At 41.6% G+C, this 19,587-nt stretch overlaps 1 protein-coding gene and 1 long non-coding RNA gene across 2 annotated transcripts; one reads left to right on the top strand and one right to left on the bottom strand.

The window, feature by feature from the left end:
* Positions 1–5,044: 5,044 nt before the first annotated feature.
* On the bottom strand, positions 5,045–6,475 carry LOC120288962. The gene is made up of 2 exons (XR_005546905.1): positions 5,801–6,475; positions 5,045–5,422 (listed from the first exon to the last, which is right to left on the bottom strand). It is a non-coding gene; the product is annotated as an uncharacterized LOC120288962 (long non-coding RNA).
* Positions 6,476–15,141: 8,666 nt separating this feature from the next.
* Positions 15,142–16,058, top strand: LOC104421661. Its single transcript, XM_010033695.3, has one exon. The coding sequence runs from the start codon at positions 15,330–15,332 to the stop codon at positions 15,885–15,887; it is 558 nt and encodes a 185-aa protein (XP_010031997.1). The 5' UTR covers positions 15,142–15,329; the 3' UTR covers positions 15,888–16,058.
* Positions 16,059–19,587: the final 3,529 nt, after the last annotated feature.

Below are 19,587 nucleotides of genomic sequence, written 5' to 3'. Positions count from 1 at the left end.
TTTGTTCCCGGGGAACAAAAAAAAAAGAAACGCGTTTGGTTGCGTTTGTTTTTTTGTCTTTTTGTTTCTAGAACGAAATGAGAACAAAAAAAAAGAAACAACAATTTGTTGTTTCTTGCTCCAGAAAACAAAAATGAAGGAAACGTTTCTTCTCTCTCTTCTTCTTCTTTTCTTCTTTTCTTCTTTTTTTTTCTTCTTTTGCCGTCGAGGGCGAGGCCGAGCCTCGCCTTGGCCGGGCGAGCTCGGGCTCACCAGATCCGGCGAGGCCGAGCCTCGCCATGGGGGCGAGGCCGAGCTTGCCCAGATCCGGCGAGGCCGAGCCTCGTCGGGGCCGGCGACGCTCGGCCTCGCCGGATCCGGGCAAGGCCGAGCTCGCCCGGCCAAGGCGAGGCCGAGCGTCGCCCAACCACGCGAGGCTCGGCCTCGCCGAGGGCCGGCGAGCCTCGCCATGGCTGGGCGCGGCTGCCCGGCCTCGTCGGCCGTCTTAGCCGTCCGGAGGCCGGTGGACCGGCCGAAAAAAAAGAAAAATAAAAAAGAAAGGAAAAATGAAAAATAAAAATAAAAATGTTTAAAAATTAAAAGAAACAAAAAAAGAATAAAATTTACCAAACGTGTTTCTGTTCATTTTTTATTCCCGACCAAACGTTACCAAACGCGTTCTTTTGTTCAAAAATTGTTCCCGGAACAGAAACACTTTTTTGTTTATGTTCCTTAGAACAAAAAAGAACATAAACGTTACCATTCGCACCCTAAATTAGCGATTTCATGGCCTTTTACGAGACAATATCCACTCTAGGCATTTTTTTGAGAAAAAATGTCCCATTTTAAACCCTAACTTGAAATTTTACCAAAAGAAAAATTGAGGACAATAACTAACTCTCGTCACACCCTATAATCTCGAAAAAACATTAATCTCACAGGAAAAAATTGGCATTCGACAATTTGATGTTAGAGGAGAAGAAAACTAAGAAAACTAAGTAATGAATTTAGGGTCATGACTCAAAATGCTTATCTTAAGCTAAACTACAATCGTTTTAATTTTCGTTGAAGTACTTGTTTATTACCAAATTTATACTTGAGAAAGCTAAGTTAATTCCTGCATTTCGAGAAAGTCAAAAGAGAAGGAAAAAAATGTGAATCTCTCATCCAATTTTCAACTGTGAATTCAACATTTACAAAAATTTATTAAATATTCACCAAATTTTCTAGAATACTCTCTCCATATATATATATATATATATATATATATATATATATAGGATTCAGCATTGCGAAAAGATTTAGCCTCACATAACAGTTGACTAGCCGAGAAGTATATTTCATATTTGTAGCGATTCCTCAGAGTTGGGTCACACTGCTCGACACTGAACAAGAGAGGGCAGAGACAAGTGAAATTGGCATAATTATCATGACAAAGCGACCCTGGAGTTGGCAAAATGGTGATCAGGACAAGTTCTTTCAAATTGAAGGGTCCTAATTCAGTGTGAACGTCCATTATGCGTGCTATAGATATATTTAGAGTACTTCATGATTCTATATATTTCCTGTGATTGGCCCTCATTGATTATACTTAACGTTTTATTACTTTAATTAGTTTTCATATAAAACCTATAAATAGGCTCATGTCCTCTTCAATAGATTAAAACAATACATACACAAATTCCAAATTCTCTCTTCCACTTTATCATTCTCAATTTGATATCAAAGTCATTGTTTTCATAAAGCACTCATCGAGTCTATATAGCAACACCAGCCGCATCGGCCTCGTTTATTGACAATGGCCATCACGATGCAAGCCGCAACAGCCGTACTTCTCTCAATGCCCTACCAAACCGAAGCCTTTAGTGGTTGTTCAACGGAAAAGTACCAAAAAAGTCATAAATCTATTACATTTATACAAATTCAATCATAAACATTTCAATTGGACTGATTTTGTCCAAATTCTCTTTGTATTGGTACCAATTTAGTCCATCCGATCAATTTAGGCCAAAAATTATTGACATGGGTGCCGATAGTCCTATGTGGTATGACCGACACTGATATTAACAAATTTTATAATTTTTTGATATTTTTTTCTTTTTTTTTCCTCTTTTCTATGCTTTCTTTTTCTTTACCCTTTGACCAACGAGGATTGACACCCTCACTAGTTGGCTGGTGAGGACCTCTGCACCCTTGTCGGTGGCCAACTAGGATGTGAGGCCCTTGCCAACCAATAAGCAAGGGTTTCAACCCTCGCTTGGATCTAGGCGAGGGGGTGTGGCCGACTAGGGCACAAGAGTCCTCGCTCAGACGAAGCAAGGGTTGCCAGCCAAAGGATAAAAAAAATAATAATAAAGAAAAGAATAAAGAATAAAAAAATCTTTATAATATTAAAAATTATAAAATTTGTCCACATCAAGACCTAGGTTATGGCACATAGATCGTTGGCATTTACGTCAACAATTTTCAACATAAATTGGGTGAATAGACTGAATTGGTACTGATGTCAAAAGAGATTTAGGACCGAATTGATACCAATGTACTATATTTAAGATTTCAATTAAACTTTTCCCATTTGACACACTTTTGTTGTCAAAATTGTCGCCCTTAGGCAAACCAAATCCTAAAGTTTCATAGCCAACAGACATCGAAAGCTGCCTCACGCACTGACGTGTCTCTAACCAAGGAGCCCGCCGCTATTGAGTAATGATTTGGACACCTTTGTAATTCAAAAAACCAACACCAACCAATGACTTACCGCCCTTTGCCAAGGCTTATGGTAAGTTCTTTCCTCTAACCGTCGCCGGACGCGCCTGTACACGCCAACCGTCCTCCGCACATGCTGACGTCATCCACCACAATAGTGTCTCGTCATCTCTAACCATTGACCGTTAACTAGTTCAAATTAGACTGTCAAACCAATTCCGTTGCATTCCTAACCGGTACGAGCGTTTTCTGATAAGTTCCTAAGGCATTTGGACGTTCTAAGTCCATTTTTGGTCATATTTTCTTTATATCAGTTCTTTAGCTACTGGTTTCTTCATTTTTTTTGTTATTGTCCAATCTACTGTGTTTAATATGGTAACATGCATATAAGTGATCAATTTTGTAAGCATTATTATCAAAGTGGTCATATGGCATCACAATGTTATCGATAAAACCTACCTAACTGAACAATCAACTTCGAAGTCGAGATTCACATGTATATCCATCTGCCAAAGCCGCTACTATAGAGGCTTATTTTAATGTATTGTCTATCACTCTCTCATTAGATAATTTTCATTCCACTCTTCAAGAATCTTATGCTTCTAGCTTATCTATCTTTTATGCTATGTTTGTGGCTTCTGGCAATCCTAATTCATGGTATTCTAACTTCTCTTGCTGCAATCAAATGACATCAAATTCTAAGATGTTTGAATCAAAATCCGTCCTTTCACATGCATCTACAATTCTCTAATGAAAGTTAGCCATTTAGGAAACATTTCCACATCCATATTGTCCTCACCGAACACATTTATGTTCTCAAACTCTCTCCAAATAGATTTCAGTAATTGTGTAGACAATTGTGTGCACGCGGAGGAGGAAAGGGTTGGGCCGGCTGTTCTTTGCAGCCCACGGGCAACAGGAACACCAGCTTCGTCTCCATCCCTGCAATGTCCATTGTTGAACACGGAGAGAGTTCGGAGATTATCGAGGTTGTCTCGTTTCTTTCTTCTGCGCTGCAATTTGCCGTTCACTAAGACATGCGATTGCGCTTGCCTGAAGAGGAAGGGCAGCTGTACTGTACCAACTGATGCCAAGTGACCATTCCAATGCTGATTCTGGGCAACTGATTTGGACAATTATCTCTCATCTGTGACCCTCGCTCTCTTCCTTTTTGTCTCACTTTGTCTTGCGCCAACTCATTTCATAATTCTTTCAAAAATTAAGACTAAGTACACACTGGTTGGTGGGTCTGCAGATACAAGTAAACTCTGATTTCGGATGGCCTTATTGATTATTATTCGTTTTGGTCGTGGATCACCAATATTGGTATTGCATTCGCCCTGATTAGAGATGGCATGAGACTTCTTTTCCATCATAGCGTTGATCTAGACACAATTGTCTAGGTGACTGGTTCCCGAGTCCGTGACAGGTAGATTTTAGTTTCTAATGTATAGATGATAGGTTATAGGTTTAAACAATGGGAAACCAGTTCAACGAGTAGATTTCAGGTTTCGAGTGAAATCTAGAACCGCTTACCCTTAGATGTAGTTTCCAAAAGAGAACCTTTCACATGGGAATCAAAAAAGCTCCATCACCACTCGACGAAAGATGCTCGAGCAGCTACCTGTTGCAAGCACATGAAGAGACTTTACTGTCCAGTAGAGGTGGCAAATGAGTGGGTCGGATCGAAAATGGGTTGACCCATATTCGACCCCTTTAACTCGTTTTGATCCATATTTTTGTAATGTAAATATAATAACCCATACCTGACCCGATCCATACTCGACCCATGCCCGACCCGACCCGACCAATATTGCTAAAACATATTAATATTCTTAAAAAAAAAAAAACCGCGCTCACTTTAATATATGCTAATTGGATAAAAATCTCAAATTAAATTAAAAAATAGTAAATAAAATAAAAATTGTTAAAAAAAACCTATAAATTGAAATATTTATGAAGAATTAGACTATGCACATGCTTCTCTTATTTAAAGTCATCAGATGTTTGGATCCTAATGAACGCAAGTTTCCCCTTTCTCCTTTGTATAAATCTGAGGTATAAGATGTTTGGATCCTAATGAGGCTCACTGCACAACACGCCTCCACTGCTAACACTTAAAGAAATGATCACTTGATTTACCTAGGAAATCTATGCACTTAGATGGTGAGAAGGATGATTTTCATCATGTCTTTTTTTGGCTTAGGCAAATTAAAATCTTCAGCAGCTTCTTCCATTGCTTCCTGCTAATTGTATGTGACTAAATTAGATATCTCTTGCTGTATAAGACAACTTCAGCTTCAGCCTCATTAACGAAATAAGGGAACACTGAACGGAGAAATTGGAAGGGGACAGAAAATTGATGGGAATGCCATGCTGCTTAAGAAATGCTAAAAAGGACACAGAACTGGATGGAATATGACCCAAGAAGCTACACATGCAAGTTTGTCATGCTGCAAACCTTCAATATAAAATAAATAAATACATATCGCAGTGATGTCTTACTTTCCCACCAAATTCAGTTGTTATCCACCTTGGTCTTGGATTGACTTTGAAATCAGTCCAACACTCCTCTTGGAAAGCAGAAAAATTAAAATCATACGTAGGAAACATGCTTGTATCTGGACTACTGGACAGGGGCATAACCATCTCCGTGCATGTAGTAGACACCAACACCTTCAGATACACGTTCCAGAACGCTAGTCCCATCTGGACAACCATCAATCTTTCTGCAGACCTAGTAACAAGAAGAATAGAACGTGCATCCAAATATGCTCAGCAAATATGTTCAAAACATTGTTCTGCATAAGCTATGTTACGCGGGCTTTACATGTTGAGATGTCTGACTCACCCAACGCTAAAAAGTTTGAAAAGAATCCAGAAAATGTTACAGGTAGTATATCAGAGACAGATAAAGGTAGCAATTGAGGAGAAATTCTCCCCTGCGCCTAACCTACAACGAGCACCAAGCCCAGTTCACCAATTTCACTTCCCATGCCCATAAGAACCCGACCAGCCCCAAGTTTCCCTCTTTATCCAAGCAATTTGTAGAAAACAACGTGTTGATCGAAAATAGCAGAACAGCAAACGGAAAGGGAGAAAAAAAAGGGGTTACCGATTGGTAGGTGGATTCGAGAGGGCGAGATCTGACGATCTCGCTCTTGACGCCTTGGAGGCTGAACCGCAGGGCGTCGGCCCGGACACCTCCGATTTCGTGGGCGAGCTGCGGAGGCGAGCGGCGGAGGTGGGTGACGAAGCTCGTCGACCTTCGAGGGAGCAGTGGAGGCGAGCCTCAGAGGCGGGCGGCGGAGGCGACTTGGAGGCGAGCTGCGGCAGCGAGTGGCGGAGGCGGTTCAGAGGCGAGCGGCAGAGGTGGGTCGAGAATGGTTCAGCGGTGACAATGGTGAAGGTTGAGGGTGAAGGTCGAAGGTTAGCGGCTGACGAAGTTCATGTTTTTTGGATTTTAAAAATGAGTCGAATTGGGTCAGAATGTGTGACTCATTTTCGACTCATATAAAATTGAACTTAAAATGAGTGGAATGTGGGTCATGACCCATTACAACTTCATAACCCACATTCAACTCATTTGTGAAAAATATTTGCCACCTCTACTGTCCAGAGAAAACAGATTGAGAGTTGACAGCTATGAGAAACGAAGGATATGTTAAAACCGGCTCGCAATAATGTGGGAGAGAGATAAAGCATCTCCTGATCAGCATCGAGACGCAACCTCTAAAAGATTATTTTACCTCCCTCTCTCTCGTAATGCTTCTCCTTCAGCGAGCGACCGGTGAGGTGATTGTGTTAATGCCAAAGTAATGTCGTCGTGACGCTGTTTAAGTCCCGATCCTGACTGAAAAGGAAGACCCACCAAGAGAGTCATCATCATAAATCAGTCCGAAGCATCTGCGTGGCAGAATAATGCATGGTTCGTACGGGCCCCGAAGCTTTGAAAGCATCTTTCCCTTTCGGCAAAGATAGCGAAACCCTAGAAGCAGCTTCACAGCCAGTCGTCTCTGTCCTTCGAATAAGTAATCATGCACGAATAAATAATTCTTCGGGCACTGATGATACCACGTCGCGTTGCTAAACCGCTCTTATAAACTATTCTTTTTCACGCTTAGCATCACTCTTTGGTGAGATGAAGCAAACGAAGAATACATTGCTTCAACCTTCGTAGGAGACATATGATGTGGGTACAGTGAAGTGAAAATTACGCAAAGTAAAATCTATACGAAAAATATTTATTTTCAATTGTCATCAGAGCTGTCAAACTCTAATCTTGCCGTTGTTTAGTGGTGATTTGGACGCCTTAAACTGCGTATTTCGGAAAAACCAACACCAACCCATGACTTTACCACCCCTCCGCCAAGGCATATGGTAAATTTTTGCCTCCAACCGGCATCGGACGCTCCTCCACTACGCACACCTGTGTGCGCCAACCGTCCTTCACGCATGCTGACGTCATCCACCACGACAGCACCACGTCATCTTTGACCGTTAACGGGCTGTTGACTGTCATTGATCTGTTCAGATTAAACCAGCCAAATCAATCCCATTGCATTTCTGATCAGTTTGATCGCTTTCTAACTAGTTCCTAAGGTATTTTGGCATTCTAAGTTCATTTTTGGCCTTATTTTTCTTCATATTGACTCTCCAAGTACTGATTTTTTCATATTTATTATTGTGAGTGCATACAATTGATAAATTTTGTAAGCTTTGTTATGAAGTGGTCATATGGCATCCCTTTGTTATCGGTTATGACCTAATCAACCTACCGAGCAGGACAATCAACCTCGAAGCCAAGATTTACATGTATATCAATCTACCAATGGTGCTACTTTAGAGGCTTCTCTCAATGTATTGTTTGTCACTCTCATTAGAGGATTTTCATTCCACTCTTCAAATCTAGTACTCCTAGCTCCTCTGTCTTTTATGCTTTCTTCGTGGCTTCAAGTAATTCTAATTCATGGAATTTGACTCCGCTTGTTGCAATCAAATTACATCAAATTCTAACATGTTTTGATCAAAATCTGTCCTTTGACATGCACCTACAATTCTCAAATGCAAGTAAGCCTTATAGGAAACATTTCCGCGTTCACATTGTTCTTACCTAACACATTTATCATTCCATTATTCGGGAATCTAGTACTTCTAGTTCCTCTGTATTTTATATGGTACCTCCTCCTGTATACACTCATTCAACTAAGAAAGTGCGCCGATTACATTAAGCATTGTATGGATTGAAGCTAGTTTCCCGTGTATGGCATTCCAAATTCAGCTCAACCATGAAATATCTTGATTTTAATTTCAAGCCTTATGATCATGCTCTCTTTGCTGGGCGCATACATCTTTGGTACATTATGTTGCTTTTTTTATGCGGATGATGTGATTATTACTAGCGATGATTGAAATGTCATTACAAAACTCTAGCATTATCTCAATCGACAGTTTGAAATAAAAGATCTTGCACAACTCAGCTATTTTCTACGCTTGTAGTTTGTGTCCGACACTAGTTATTACCTCTCTAAAGCAAGATATGCCTCTAATCTTATTTCTCAACCCGGCCTCACTCATAACAAGATTGCTTCTAGTCCTATTGAGTCCAATGCCAAATTTAATGAAAATAATGGAACTCTTCTTTTATATCCAATACTTTACCAGCAGTTGGTTAGCAATCTTATGTCTCAATATTACCATTCTAACATCGCTTATGATGTTCACATTGTTAGTCAGTACATGACCGCACCTTATACGACTCATTTAGGTACAGCCCATCAAATTTTTTGTTATGTCAATGGTACATTATTTCATGGCCTTCACATTTCTACTCATTCTAACTTGGATGTGACAGTTTCTTCTAATGCTGACTAGGTTGATGACCCTCAAAATTGTCACTCCTCTACGAGCTACCATTTCTTTTTGGGTGGCTCACTTATTTCATGGCCTACCAATAAACAAAGCACTGTCGATCACTTTAGTCTAGGAACAAAATATCGAGCTCTTGCTAATACGACACCAGAATTATTATAGTTTAGTGGTCACTTGAAGACATGGGAATGTAGCATCATAGCAAAACAATCATTTATTACGACAATCAAAGTGTTATCCAAATTGCACATAATGATGTTTTCCATGAACGCACCAAGAACATTGAAATAGATTGTGATTTCATCCAACATCACATTCTTCGTGGCATCATTCGACTTGTCTTTGTTTCATTTGCTAAGTAGATCATTGATGTCTTTACCAAAACACATCCACATGGGTGTTTTATGAATCTATTCTCCAAACTCAGGTTGACATCTTTCAAATCATCTTAAGTTTGATAGGGATGTTAGAGATATATTTAGAATATTATATGAATTTTTATATTTCTCTTAATTGGGGAAAATTACCAAAAAAAAAAATTAAACTTATTGCAATTGTGTCAATTAAGTCATAAAGCTTTTGTATTTGTGCAAGTTCAATCCATCCAACCAATTTAGCTAGCTAGCGGTAACATAGACATTAGTTGTCCTACATGGCGCCACCGGCACTAACGCGAACAATTTTTAGTAATATTTGTTTGAGTTTTTTCTTTTTCCTTTTCTTTTTCCTTTTTTCCATTTCTTTCTCTTTTCTTCTTTTTCTCTTCCCTTCCTTCTTCCTCTAACTGATCACCGGCAATGATCAGCCATAATAGGGCCAATGAGGGACCTCACCAGCCTCAAGCAAGCCTAGCCTAGGCCCTGGCAAGGCTCGAGTCCTCGCATGAGGCCGCGAGGGCAGTGGCTTGGGCAAAGCAAGCCGTCGCTATCACTAGCAAGGTTGATCGCCAACCCTCACCTCTTGCCGGTTGCCAAGCCAAGGATTGGCTAGAGGAAGAAGGAGGGAAGAAAGAAATAAAGAGAAAGAAAATAAAGAAAAAGGAAAATAAATAAATAAATAATTTTAAAAATAAAAAATAAAATATTATTAAAATTATCCACATTAACATCGGTGGCGCCATGTAAGATTACCAGCATCCACATCAACACTGGTTAGCCAAAAGTAGTCGTATGAACTAAATTGACATAAATGTAAAAGGTTTTTGACCCAATTGGCTAAAAATAAGATTGAAGACTAACTTGGCACAATTGTAATAGGTTTATGATTTTTTTGTAATTTTCTCTTTCATTGGTAATTTGATTGTACTTAATATTTTATTAATTTAGATTGTTACCACGTAAAGTAAATGAGAGAGAGTGTGTGTCGGTTTTGTAGACGAGACCAGAAAAGCATACTGAGAAGCTTCAGATGGAGAAAATGTAAAAGTGCAAAAAGAACAAAAAACAAAAAAAAATTAATTTTAAAAAATAGAATAATTCTTTTAACTATTTGAGTGAAGAAGGAAGATGGGGTCAAAGAGCAAACTATCTGGGGGCATCATATCTCAAGATCATCAAAGTTCGATTGTCACTTTCTTGCAGTTAGATGGGGAAGAGGAATATTCGTTATTGTTTAATTAGGATAGATTTAACTTTAATCTTTTTCTTTTCGTATTGAATTGATACACAAGTAAATTGCTCGATTTATTGTAAATCAGAATATGTTCTCATTCAATCGTTAGTGAGAAAATACAAAAGGACGTAGGATTTTTGTTTTTTTTTTTTTTTTTTCTTCTGGCGGAACTGGAATATTTCAAGAATTAGATATAGGTAAAATTCAGCACATAAATACATATTCTTAAAGACAAAGACTAGCTTCTTTTTATATAATACAATAGATACAAATAGATGATGGATTTTAGCAGAGGCAATAGTAAGAAGTGCACCCATAACCATAAACTAAACAAATGGAAATTAAGTAATTGGGAAATTAATAATTTTTTAAATGGTTTGGTACAGTCTATATCTACTATACATGACATTATTCCAATTATTCATGGATGATTTGAGGATTGGAGTTCTATAATTTAGATTTTATATTATGTGATTTGAACTTTTTAGTGTTTATTTTATTTTACATATTCATCTTTTTAGGGATTGTTACTATTGATAAATGGGAAACTTTTATTTTTGTTATTGCATTTATTTTCAATTTGCTTAATTAAGAATAAAACAGCAAAAAAAAAAAATTGGTTGATTCTTGGGTAGACTTGTAACGTGGTAGATTTCACTTTTTGGGTTTATAAGATAGGTTACTGATTCCAAAAAATAAGAAAAATATTCATAGTTGGAGTGAAAGTTTTAGGTTACAATAATGCTACTTATTTAGTGGGCATCAGGGACGTTCAAACAGTTCGACTAGTAGATTTCAGGTTTCATGTGGAATTTAAAACTGCTTGCCCTGTTGGAAAATATGGCTTAGAATTGGGTAGAACAATGAAATCGGATCGAGTAAAACAACTCGGACTTTAAGGCGTAATATCACTTTCTTTCTCTTTTTTCACTTTTTAATAATTTATTTGCCCCACAACATTGCTAATGGTCACCACCAAAAATCCTCAAAATACAATAAAGTCTCGGATGAGAATACTAGATAGCAATTTAAGTATTTCTCCAGGGTCTCTCTAAGAAATAATCGAAAAATTGGCAGCAGTTTTTTTAGAAAGAAGACTCAAAAAATGACCACTTTACTCTTTCTGGAAAAATTACAAGTATATATACAAAACAGTCTTGCAACTCTTCGTGAAAATAGCCAAAGAATGAACAAACACGTCCTTTGAAAAATTGTTCGAATAAACAAATACGACTCTTCAGAAGAAGTCGAAAAACGAACAATTACAACCCTTTGGGAAAAGTTAAAACCGAATAAGTAATTTTCAAAGATTGTCTTGAAAAGACACAAACAAAATTCGGAAATAATAATAATTTTTTTAAATAGAATTTCGAATTTTCATTTTATATATTTTATTTCCGAAATTCTCAAAATAAAAGACAACCTTTGAATTTACTAAAAAATTAATAACAAAGAAATAAAAATTAGAATAAATAATAAAGGATTAGTGTTAATTAAATCGCGGGCGCGCAGGCGTGCTAAGTGCGCCAAATAATCGCGCATCCGCACGCGGGTATGGTGGGCTAGACCAATCATTCTTTAAGTATATAAAGAAAAACCCGCACTTTTAAATTAGTTCACTCCCTTCCACTTTTCCTATGTGGAAGAAAGAAAAACACTGTTTATTTTAACAAACAAACCTCCAACATGCCCAAGTTTCCAAAAGAGAAACTTCACATGGGAATCAAAGCACCACCGCCACTAGATGAAAGATGCTCGAGCAGCTAGCAGTTGCAGGGACCATGAAGAGACTTTAATGTCCAGAGAAAAAAGATAGGGAGTCGGACAGCTATGAGAAACGAAAGATATGCCAAAACCGGCACGCAATAATGTGGGAGAGAGATGAGGCATCTTCGATCAGCATCGAGGCGCAACCTCTAATTAGACAAATTTACCTCCCGTCTCTCCCTGATGCTCCTGCTTCAGCGAGCGACAGGTGCTTGTGTTAATGCCAAACCGATGCCGTCGCGACGCTGATCAAGCCCTTGATCCCGACAGAAAAGGAAGACCCACCAACAAGAGAGTCATCATCACAAGTCAGTCTGAAGCATCTGCGTGGCAGAATACTGCAACGGTTTGTACGGGCCATGGAAACTTTGGAAAGCATCTTCCCTTTTGGGCAAAGACAGCAGACAGCTTCGCCCCCCACGCGTCCCTATGCTTCAGATAAGCAATCATGTAGATTCTCAAGTCGAGCCACGAGTGCCTTGATCGACTCGCTTTCGCATCACATGATCACGAATAAATAATTCTTGCCGACGGTACCCCGTTGTCGCTAAATCGCTCCTAGTCCTTTTCGCGCTTAGCATCACTATTAGGTGAGATGAAGCAAACGAAGATTGCGTTGCTTCGATCTTCGTAGGAACCATGTGATGTGGCTGCATTGAAGTGAAAATTACAGAAGGTAAAATCTATACAAAAAATAGTTATTTTCATTTGAAACCAGTGTCGTCCAACTCTAATCCTTCACATAGCCAATTACGATTGTTGATAATTCTAGAGTTAAAATTACTCGTTTAAGTAAACTGGTTGACTAGGATTACATCTAAATGATTGTTGGCTGAGTTATAATCCCTAAAACAAGAATGTACATTAACTTATGTGTCTCGCATCACCCTTATTGACTTTCATTATCCAAAGGAATAATTACAATAATAGTTTATAAACTTTGTCAAAATATATAATGCTCGAACTTTAACCAAATGCACAATGTAATTTATGAGTTTTGATTTTATTTAATATGATCCATAAACTTTTGATAAACATTCAATTTTGTTCATAAATTATTATATCCATGTATTCAATCTGATTCCTACACCATCTAATCCATGGAAAAAGATTGAACATGTACCAAAAAATAAAATCACATTAAACAAAGTAGAAGCTCATAGACCATATTACAAATTTAGTTAAAATTCAGAGGTCATGTTGAACAAATTAAGAATTCAAGGATCATAAATTATTTGTCGTTTTTCTGTCGACCGAAACGTTACTTGAGTCTTCTACGAGGGGGCTTAAGAAATAATTGGGGTGTAATGGGATATTATTGAATAAGAAACCCCTTTGATCTTTTCAAATACACTATCTTTTTTTTGAACGAAAATACACTATCTTTGCTCGGTGGATTTATGCGCTGCCTTTTTATCTGTTAAACACTGGATATAAAATTGGCTAGAGAATAATTCTAGGTTCCTAACCTATTGAGTATTCGGCGGACCTAAGATTTAATAATTAAGAAACCCAAAAAGAAAATCAAATTTTTTGACGGCAAAGATTAACGAATCCCTAGACTGCCAAACTACCAACCATTGCACATCATTCACCACCGAGCAACAACGCCATGTCGCCTCGTTCACGGCAACACAATCGATGCCTCGCTTTAAAGTCATTATTGTTTGGAATGAGTAAATTAGATCAATAATATCTTTTTTTTTTTTATCCTACTTTAATTTTTTATTTTTTATTTTATCTCATGAAAGTTAAATCTAAACATATTCTAACACCTAATCTTTCTCGAGAACGTGGGGAATTGAATTCTCTGCCTCCTCATTCCTATCACTTGTTTATGAAGTTAAAAAGCATAAGTGTCATTTACATCTCCAACTCTCTTCGCTCTCCATCACGATGGTCTTGGTACCATTTGCGAAAAACCGCCATTCAGATTGATTTCACCATGGTTAAGGATCATTGAAGCAGTTGCTCATTGCCAGTCGCGCTCGATCAACAGCCACCTCTGTGGCGGCAGTCGGATCACAAGGACGGCAGCCCACGCCTTTCCTTCTTCCCCCTCCCCACTCCCGTGCGCTCCCATAACAAAGGCACGCGGCACGTAAAGAGAGAGGTCGAGAAAAAAAAAAAAAAAAAAAAACTATGGGACGCGGCGCCATGGACCCGGTTTTCCTCTTCCCAATCCAAAGCCGCCACGTGCCACACCTCTTTTGTCTTTTCATCGCATTACCCCAATAATGGATCGGACGGTGCGGGGCCCTCCTTCACGTGCCGTCACGCCCCCCGCCCTCTCTCGTGTCTGGAGAACTTTCTCGAGAGGGGCGATCGGGGGATCCGCGGGGGCGACACGCGTCGCGACGGCAGAGGCCTATCCTGTCCCACATTCCCAGACGTCGGTCAGGTGAAACTCCCCTTGCTTGCCCGGCTCTTCTGTCCCCGTTCGATTATTGGTCGCCCGCCGCGGTCGCAACCGGGCGAGACTGATTCCTCTTCCCAAAATGCCCTCCCCCCCCCAATTTACGTTTTTGTTTTGTCCTTTTACCTGGCCCCAGTTGTTCGAGACGATAATGTGATTATCGTCCAAAAGGAAGATGGATAAAGATTCAATCGCATAGTTAGGTTGGCCCCGCACCCGCCCTAATCTATCATTACATTCACGAGTTTTTCTTTTCATGTAGAAAATGATACAAAACATTATTTCTATGCAATGATAAGATAACAAGTTACTTTTCTCCCTTCTATTTTTATGTTCAAACTCATTTATAATTCATTTATTAGATATAATTTATTTTTTTATGATATATTTAACATCAATAGCCATTTTGACAAGTCTAATTTCTACAAAGATGAAATTCATTTCCAATTTGAGGATGTGTGAAAAATTCGCTTTATTTCACGAGGGCTCCGGCCTCAGCCTCATGAAATGCCTTTAAGCCTCCTTCACGCTGAGACGGGCGGCGGGACCACTCCCGAACATCCCGAACACCCTCGCGCCGCACGACCTCTACCATGCCAACACGTCACATCGATCGGGCCCGCATCGATTGTGGATAAAGCGAAAATCCGACGTGGCAGCCCCAGCTGCAGGGCATCCCTGTAATTTCGCGGGGACCGGGAGGATAAAGAGGAAAACCAAAAGCAGAAAAAAAAAAAAAATGAAGCCGGCCTTATCCGCTCGAACCCAAAAAACTCTATAAAGAAACCACCTCCCGGATCGTTCCTTAAGAAACTCGAAAAACCAAAACCGGAACGACGAAACGCATTCCTCAGTCTCATCGAAACGGCCATGCAACCATAGCAAAAGCCCGAACGAGGAAGAACCAGATACAGTAACTGAACTCCGGTCGCTCTCGCTCTCGCTCTCTCGCTCTATATCTTCTTCAGATTCTTCTTCAATGGCGACCGCCAGAAACTACATTTTCCGGCCGAGCTACCGGTTCCTCGATGCCGACCTCGCCGCCTCCATGTCCCGCGGCCCCTCCCCCTCCTCCTTCGAACTCGACGAGTCCGACCTCTTCTACAACTCCCCTCGCTCCCGCTCCCCCGACCCGCGCGACCGATCCGCTCCCACCAGCACCACCAGGATCCCCAAGAAGCCGGCCGCCGCAAGACGCCCCGGCGGGGCGGGGGCGGGGGCGGCGTCGTCGCTGCCGGTGAACGTGCCGGACTGGTCTAAGATCCTGCCGGAGGAGTACAGGGAGAACCAGCGGCGGGACAGCCTGGAGAACGACTTCTTCGAAGAGGACGGCGACGGCGACGGCGACGAGGGAGAGGGAGAGGACGAGGGCCGCGGCGGGAATGGGGGGAGGAGGAGGATTAGGGGGTGGGTGCCGCCGCACGAGCTGGTGGCTAGGACGAGGAGGATGGGGTCGTCGTCCTCGGTGACGCTGAAGGGGAGGGACTTGAGCAGGGTCCGGAACGCCATCTGGGCTAAAACCGGCTTCCAGGATTGAATTTCGGAGAGATTATTTTCCTTCCTTTTTTTTTTTTTTTGAATTTCTAATTTTCCCCTTTTTGGGTGGGTTTTTTTTTTTTAATGGATTTTTAGTGTACACGGCGTGACGGGCTCTAATTTCCGACTCTGAAAATTAATGAGCGAATAGAATCTCCTTCGATTTCTCGTTCTTCGTACTTTTGGAATTTTCCGGAAGGACGTGGCGAGGGCATAACGGTAATCAAACCGGGGACATGGGACGCCTCGCTCCTCCACCGCTGTTCGTGGCGGGGTTTCCGATTCGATGCGGCAGGTGGGCCCCCACCGGCGAAAGCAGCGGCCGCGGTTGGAGCGACAGCGACTCTCGCCGGGAAGCATTTCCCCGCTGCGAAATGCCGAACGTGCCCCTCCCTCGTCTTTTATGTTCTTCTTTTTTGTTTAGAACGGTCCTCGCCGGTCAAAGAATCAAGTTCGCGGTTACTCTCCAATTTTCGAATTTCCCCGAAAATTTTTATGCAGTTCTTTTTCCACTTACGGTATATTTTTGGTTTATTCGTGAAGTCGACGGGTGGTTTGAGTGTGTTTGGATGGACAAATGGCCGCTTCAAATTTTTTAAGGGGGAAAAGAAATATTCCTTTGTGTTTTGGATAATGGGAAATGGATTTGCTGCGTTTGGAAACCACTTTGCAAAGAGATTCGAACACCTAAAGTCCTTTGGGCTAAGAATGAGGTGTTTGGAAATAATTTTCCAAGTCCCATTAGCCAAAAGCCAGCGGGCTTTTAGCCTTTTGCAAATATAAAAATTATTGTTCATCATCTTCGGCGCTCACTATTCATCTTCTTTGTTGAGGGCGGTTGGCGGGGTTGCACAGGGCTGCGAGGGGCCGGCAACTGGCTAGAGGAGGCTAGCGACCGTCACGACGACCCAGGCGACCGTCATGGCAACTCAAGCAACCATCACCAAGGTGTCATGGTGACTTCCACGCCATCTGGGTCACAGCAGCCTCCGCGAGGGGCCGCGTGATTTGCATCTCAGCGACCTTGCTGAGATCGCGCAATTTGCATCTTAGTGACCTCGCCGAGGCCATGCAACCTTAGGCGAGGGTCGCATGGCCTTGGCGACAACTGCTCGAGGTCACGTGACCACCGCCGAGGTCGCGCGATCCAAGCGCGGCCCTCACTGAGGTCCCTCGACCTCAGGAGAGGGTTGCGTTGGTCGATCGAGGTCGCGTGACCGTCGACGCGACCCTTGCCGAGGTCACGCGACCAAGGCGCAGCCCTCACCGAGGCCCCCCGACCTTAGGCAAGGGTCTCACCGGGGGTCGCACCGATGGTCGCCCAACCTTGAGCGACCCTCGTTGGTGGTTTCCAGGGGCCACCTAAGGTCCAATGACCTTAGACGACGGCCGCTACCGGTGATCCCATATCGCCGGCGGCCGCTACCCTTACTAGCCAAATATATTTTTTTTCTTTTGTTGATAATAAATGTGCTTTATAAATATAAGTCTTCCAAACATTATTTTGTTCAAAGATACTTCGTATTCATAATGGACTTTTAGAGTATAATTTTCCAGACGCAATTTGCATTTTAAAAAATCTCTTTCAACATTTTTCTAAAGACTTTCCCTAAAAGTCTAACCAAACGCACCCAATGTACATAAATGAACTGGTGTCTCGTAGGTCGTACATAGCATTGAAGTGACCTCTTTGTTTTGAACGTCACGCGTGATTCTCGGAGGAGTTGCGGTCCTCTTTGCTTTTTGGCAAAGATATTAAGGATAATTGCAGTTTATAATGTCCGAAAGTGTAGATGATAAGAGTTCTTTGATTCTGTTCCTTCGCGCAAATAAATATATATATATATATAAGTTGCAGTTACCTGATTAAAGGTAGTTTGCATTTACGTGATTTTTTCTTTTTATACCTCTTGTCTATTGATACAAAATAAGCATTGTTTGCACCTGACACTTCGATCCAGTGATAAACGAGTGCGTACCATCTGCGTGGTGACGATTGTGCTGGCGCTGTAGTTTGATCTTGATCCTAAACTGTTGCCAAAGCTGGAAACTTGTTGCTACTGAATCGAGACTTGCTTGCCGATCAACATCCCCACTTTTCCCAAATAGATCGGCAACGCAAAATCCGGATTAAGGCATCCCAATGGTTTAGGACTTGGGTTGGTGCTCCAATGCTCGAAGACGGTGATTGGAAGAGGAGAAGAGTGTCGAGGGTCCGAACTACGATTCTAGAAAATCCGACGACTTCCCTGAATGAACTCTTCTACCTTGCGTAGGCATTTCTCTTGGTAGGTTGTTAGGTCGCAATAGACAAGTAGTGGCAATTGGTGACGCACATGAACAGATTTCCATTGTTATGGACACTTGACACCAGGATAATGTGAGGAAAAGTGTCAAAAAAGTCATAGACCTTTTGTTTATATGCCAATTTAGTCCTAAACATTTTTTTTATGCCGATTTAGTCATAAACATTTTTACGTTGTGCCAATTCAGTCATTTCCAACTAATTTTGGCCAGATTTTGCTGACTGGATGATGGTGAGCTGACATGGCCTGATCAGTGCTGACATTGACAACTTTTAATAATATTTTAATAATATTTATTTTTTATTATTTGTTTCTTTTTTTCTTTTTCTTTATTTTTCACCTCTTCTTCCTCCGGCCGGTCGCTGGACCTCGGCCACCTCGCCAGTGGCCGCGAGGGCGGCCTCGCTTGCCGGATCTAGCGATAAGTTGGGGTTCAAGTCGGACTTCATCAATGGCTCGCTCTTCACCTTCTGCAAGCTCATCTGCAGGGAGTCGTTCTTCTCTCCAAAGAAGGCAGGGAACCTCGTCGCGAGGTTGGAATCCACAACAAAAACAAAGCTGCCCCCGCCACCGCCAAGGCGAGTGGAGGAGCTCGATGGCTCAAGTCGAGGCAAGCCCGAGGAGCGCTGTGAAGGAATCGGCGCTCTCTGGGGGTGGAGCCATTAGGTGCCGGAGATCCTCGGGGAGCACCGACTCTAGCGCGGCGTCGATGGATCCGGCTAGGGTTAGAGCTGTTGGCTCCATCGGGAATCGACTTCGGGAGCTGATTGAATCGAGCTAGCCTCCTCGTGCCAAGCTGGTGGGGCTCGCCCTCGTCAACCATGGGCGAGGCTCAACCCTCGCCGCCCAGGCCTCAAGGGCAGCCTCGCGCCGGGTGGGCGAGGCCACCCTCGCGGCCACTAGCGAGGTAGCCGGCCAGGTCAACCTCGATCTCACCAACCGTTGCCTCTAGCTGGTCACCGAGGTCTGACGACAAGCTGGAGGAAGAAGAGGAGAAGAAAAAAAATATTAAATATTAAAATATTATTAAAAGTTGTCGGTCAATACCGGCGGCCCGATTAGCAAAATCCAACCAAAATTGACCGGAAATGACTGAATTGACACAACATAAAAAGGTTTAGGACTAAATCAACACAAAGACAAAATGTTTAGGACTTTTTTGGCACTTTTCTCGGATAATGTGTAATGCTCTATAATGGTCTAATTGTTTTGAGGATTGGTGCGTGCATGACTTTTTAATTAGTGGTAGCACCGTTGTAATTGCCAAATAGACAAGGGTTCAATGGTATTCGATCTAAACCCAATGTCATCAGGTGGGATGATATTCAATTATATAGTCTTGTCGGGACAATGTCACGTTAACACGTGGAGCCCTATGATAGATTAATTTTAAAA

Source organism: Eucalyptus grandis, chromosome 10 (genome assembly GCF_016545825.1).
Source record: "Eucalyptus grandis isolate ANBG69807.140 chromosome 10, ASM1654582v1, whole genome shotgun sequence".
Classification (NCBI taxonomy): domain Eukaryota; kingdom Viridiplantae; phylum Streptophyta; class Magnoliopsida; order Myrtales; family Myrtaceae; genus Eucalyptus; species Eucalyptus grandis.
The sequence above is the reverse complement of the archived record's forward strand: the minus strand, read 5'-3'. Positions and strand labels throughout refer to the sequence as shown.

Bases quoted from the DNA above. Each gene is read 5' to 3' on its own strand.
- LOC104421661 (XM_010033695.3), top strand. From the start codon at position 15,330: ATGGCGACCGCCAGAAACTACATTTTCCGGCCGAGCTACCGGTTCCTC.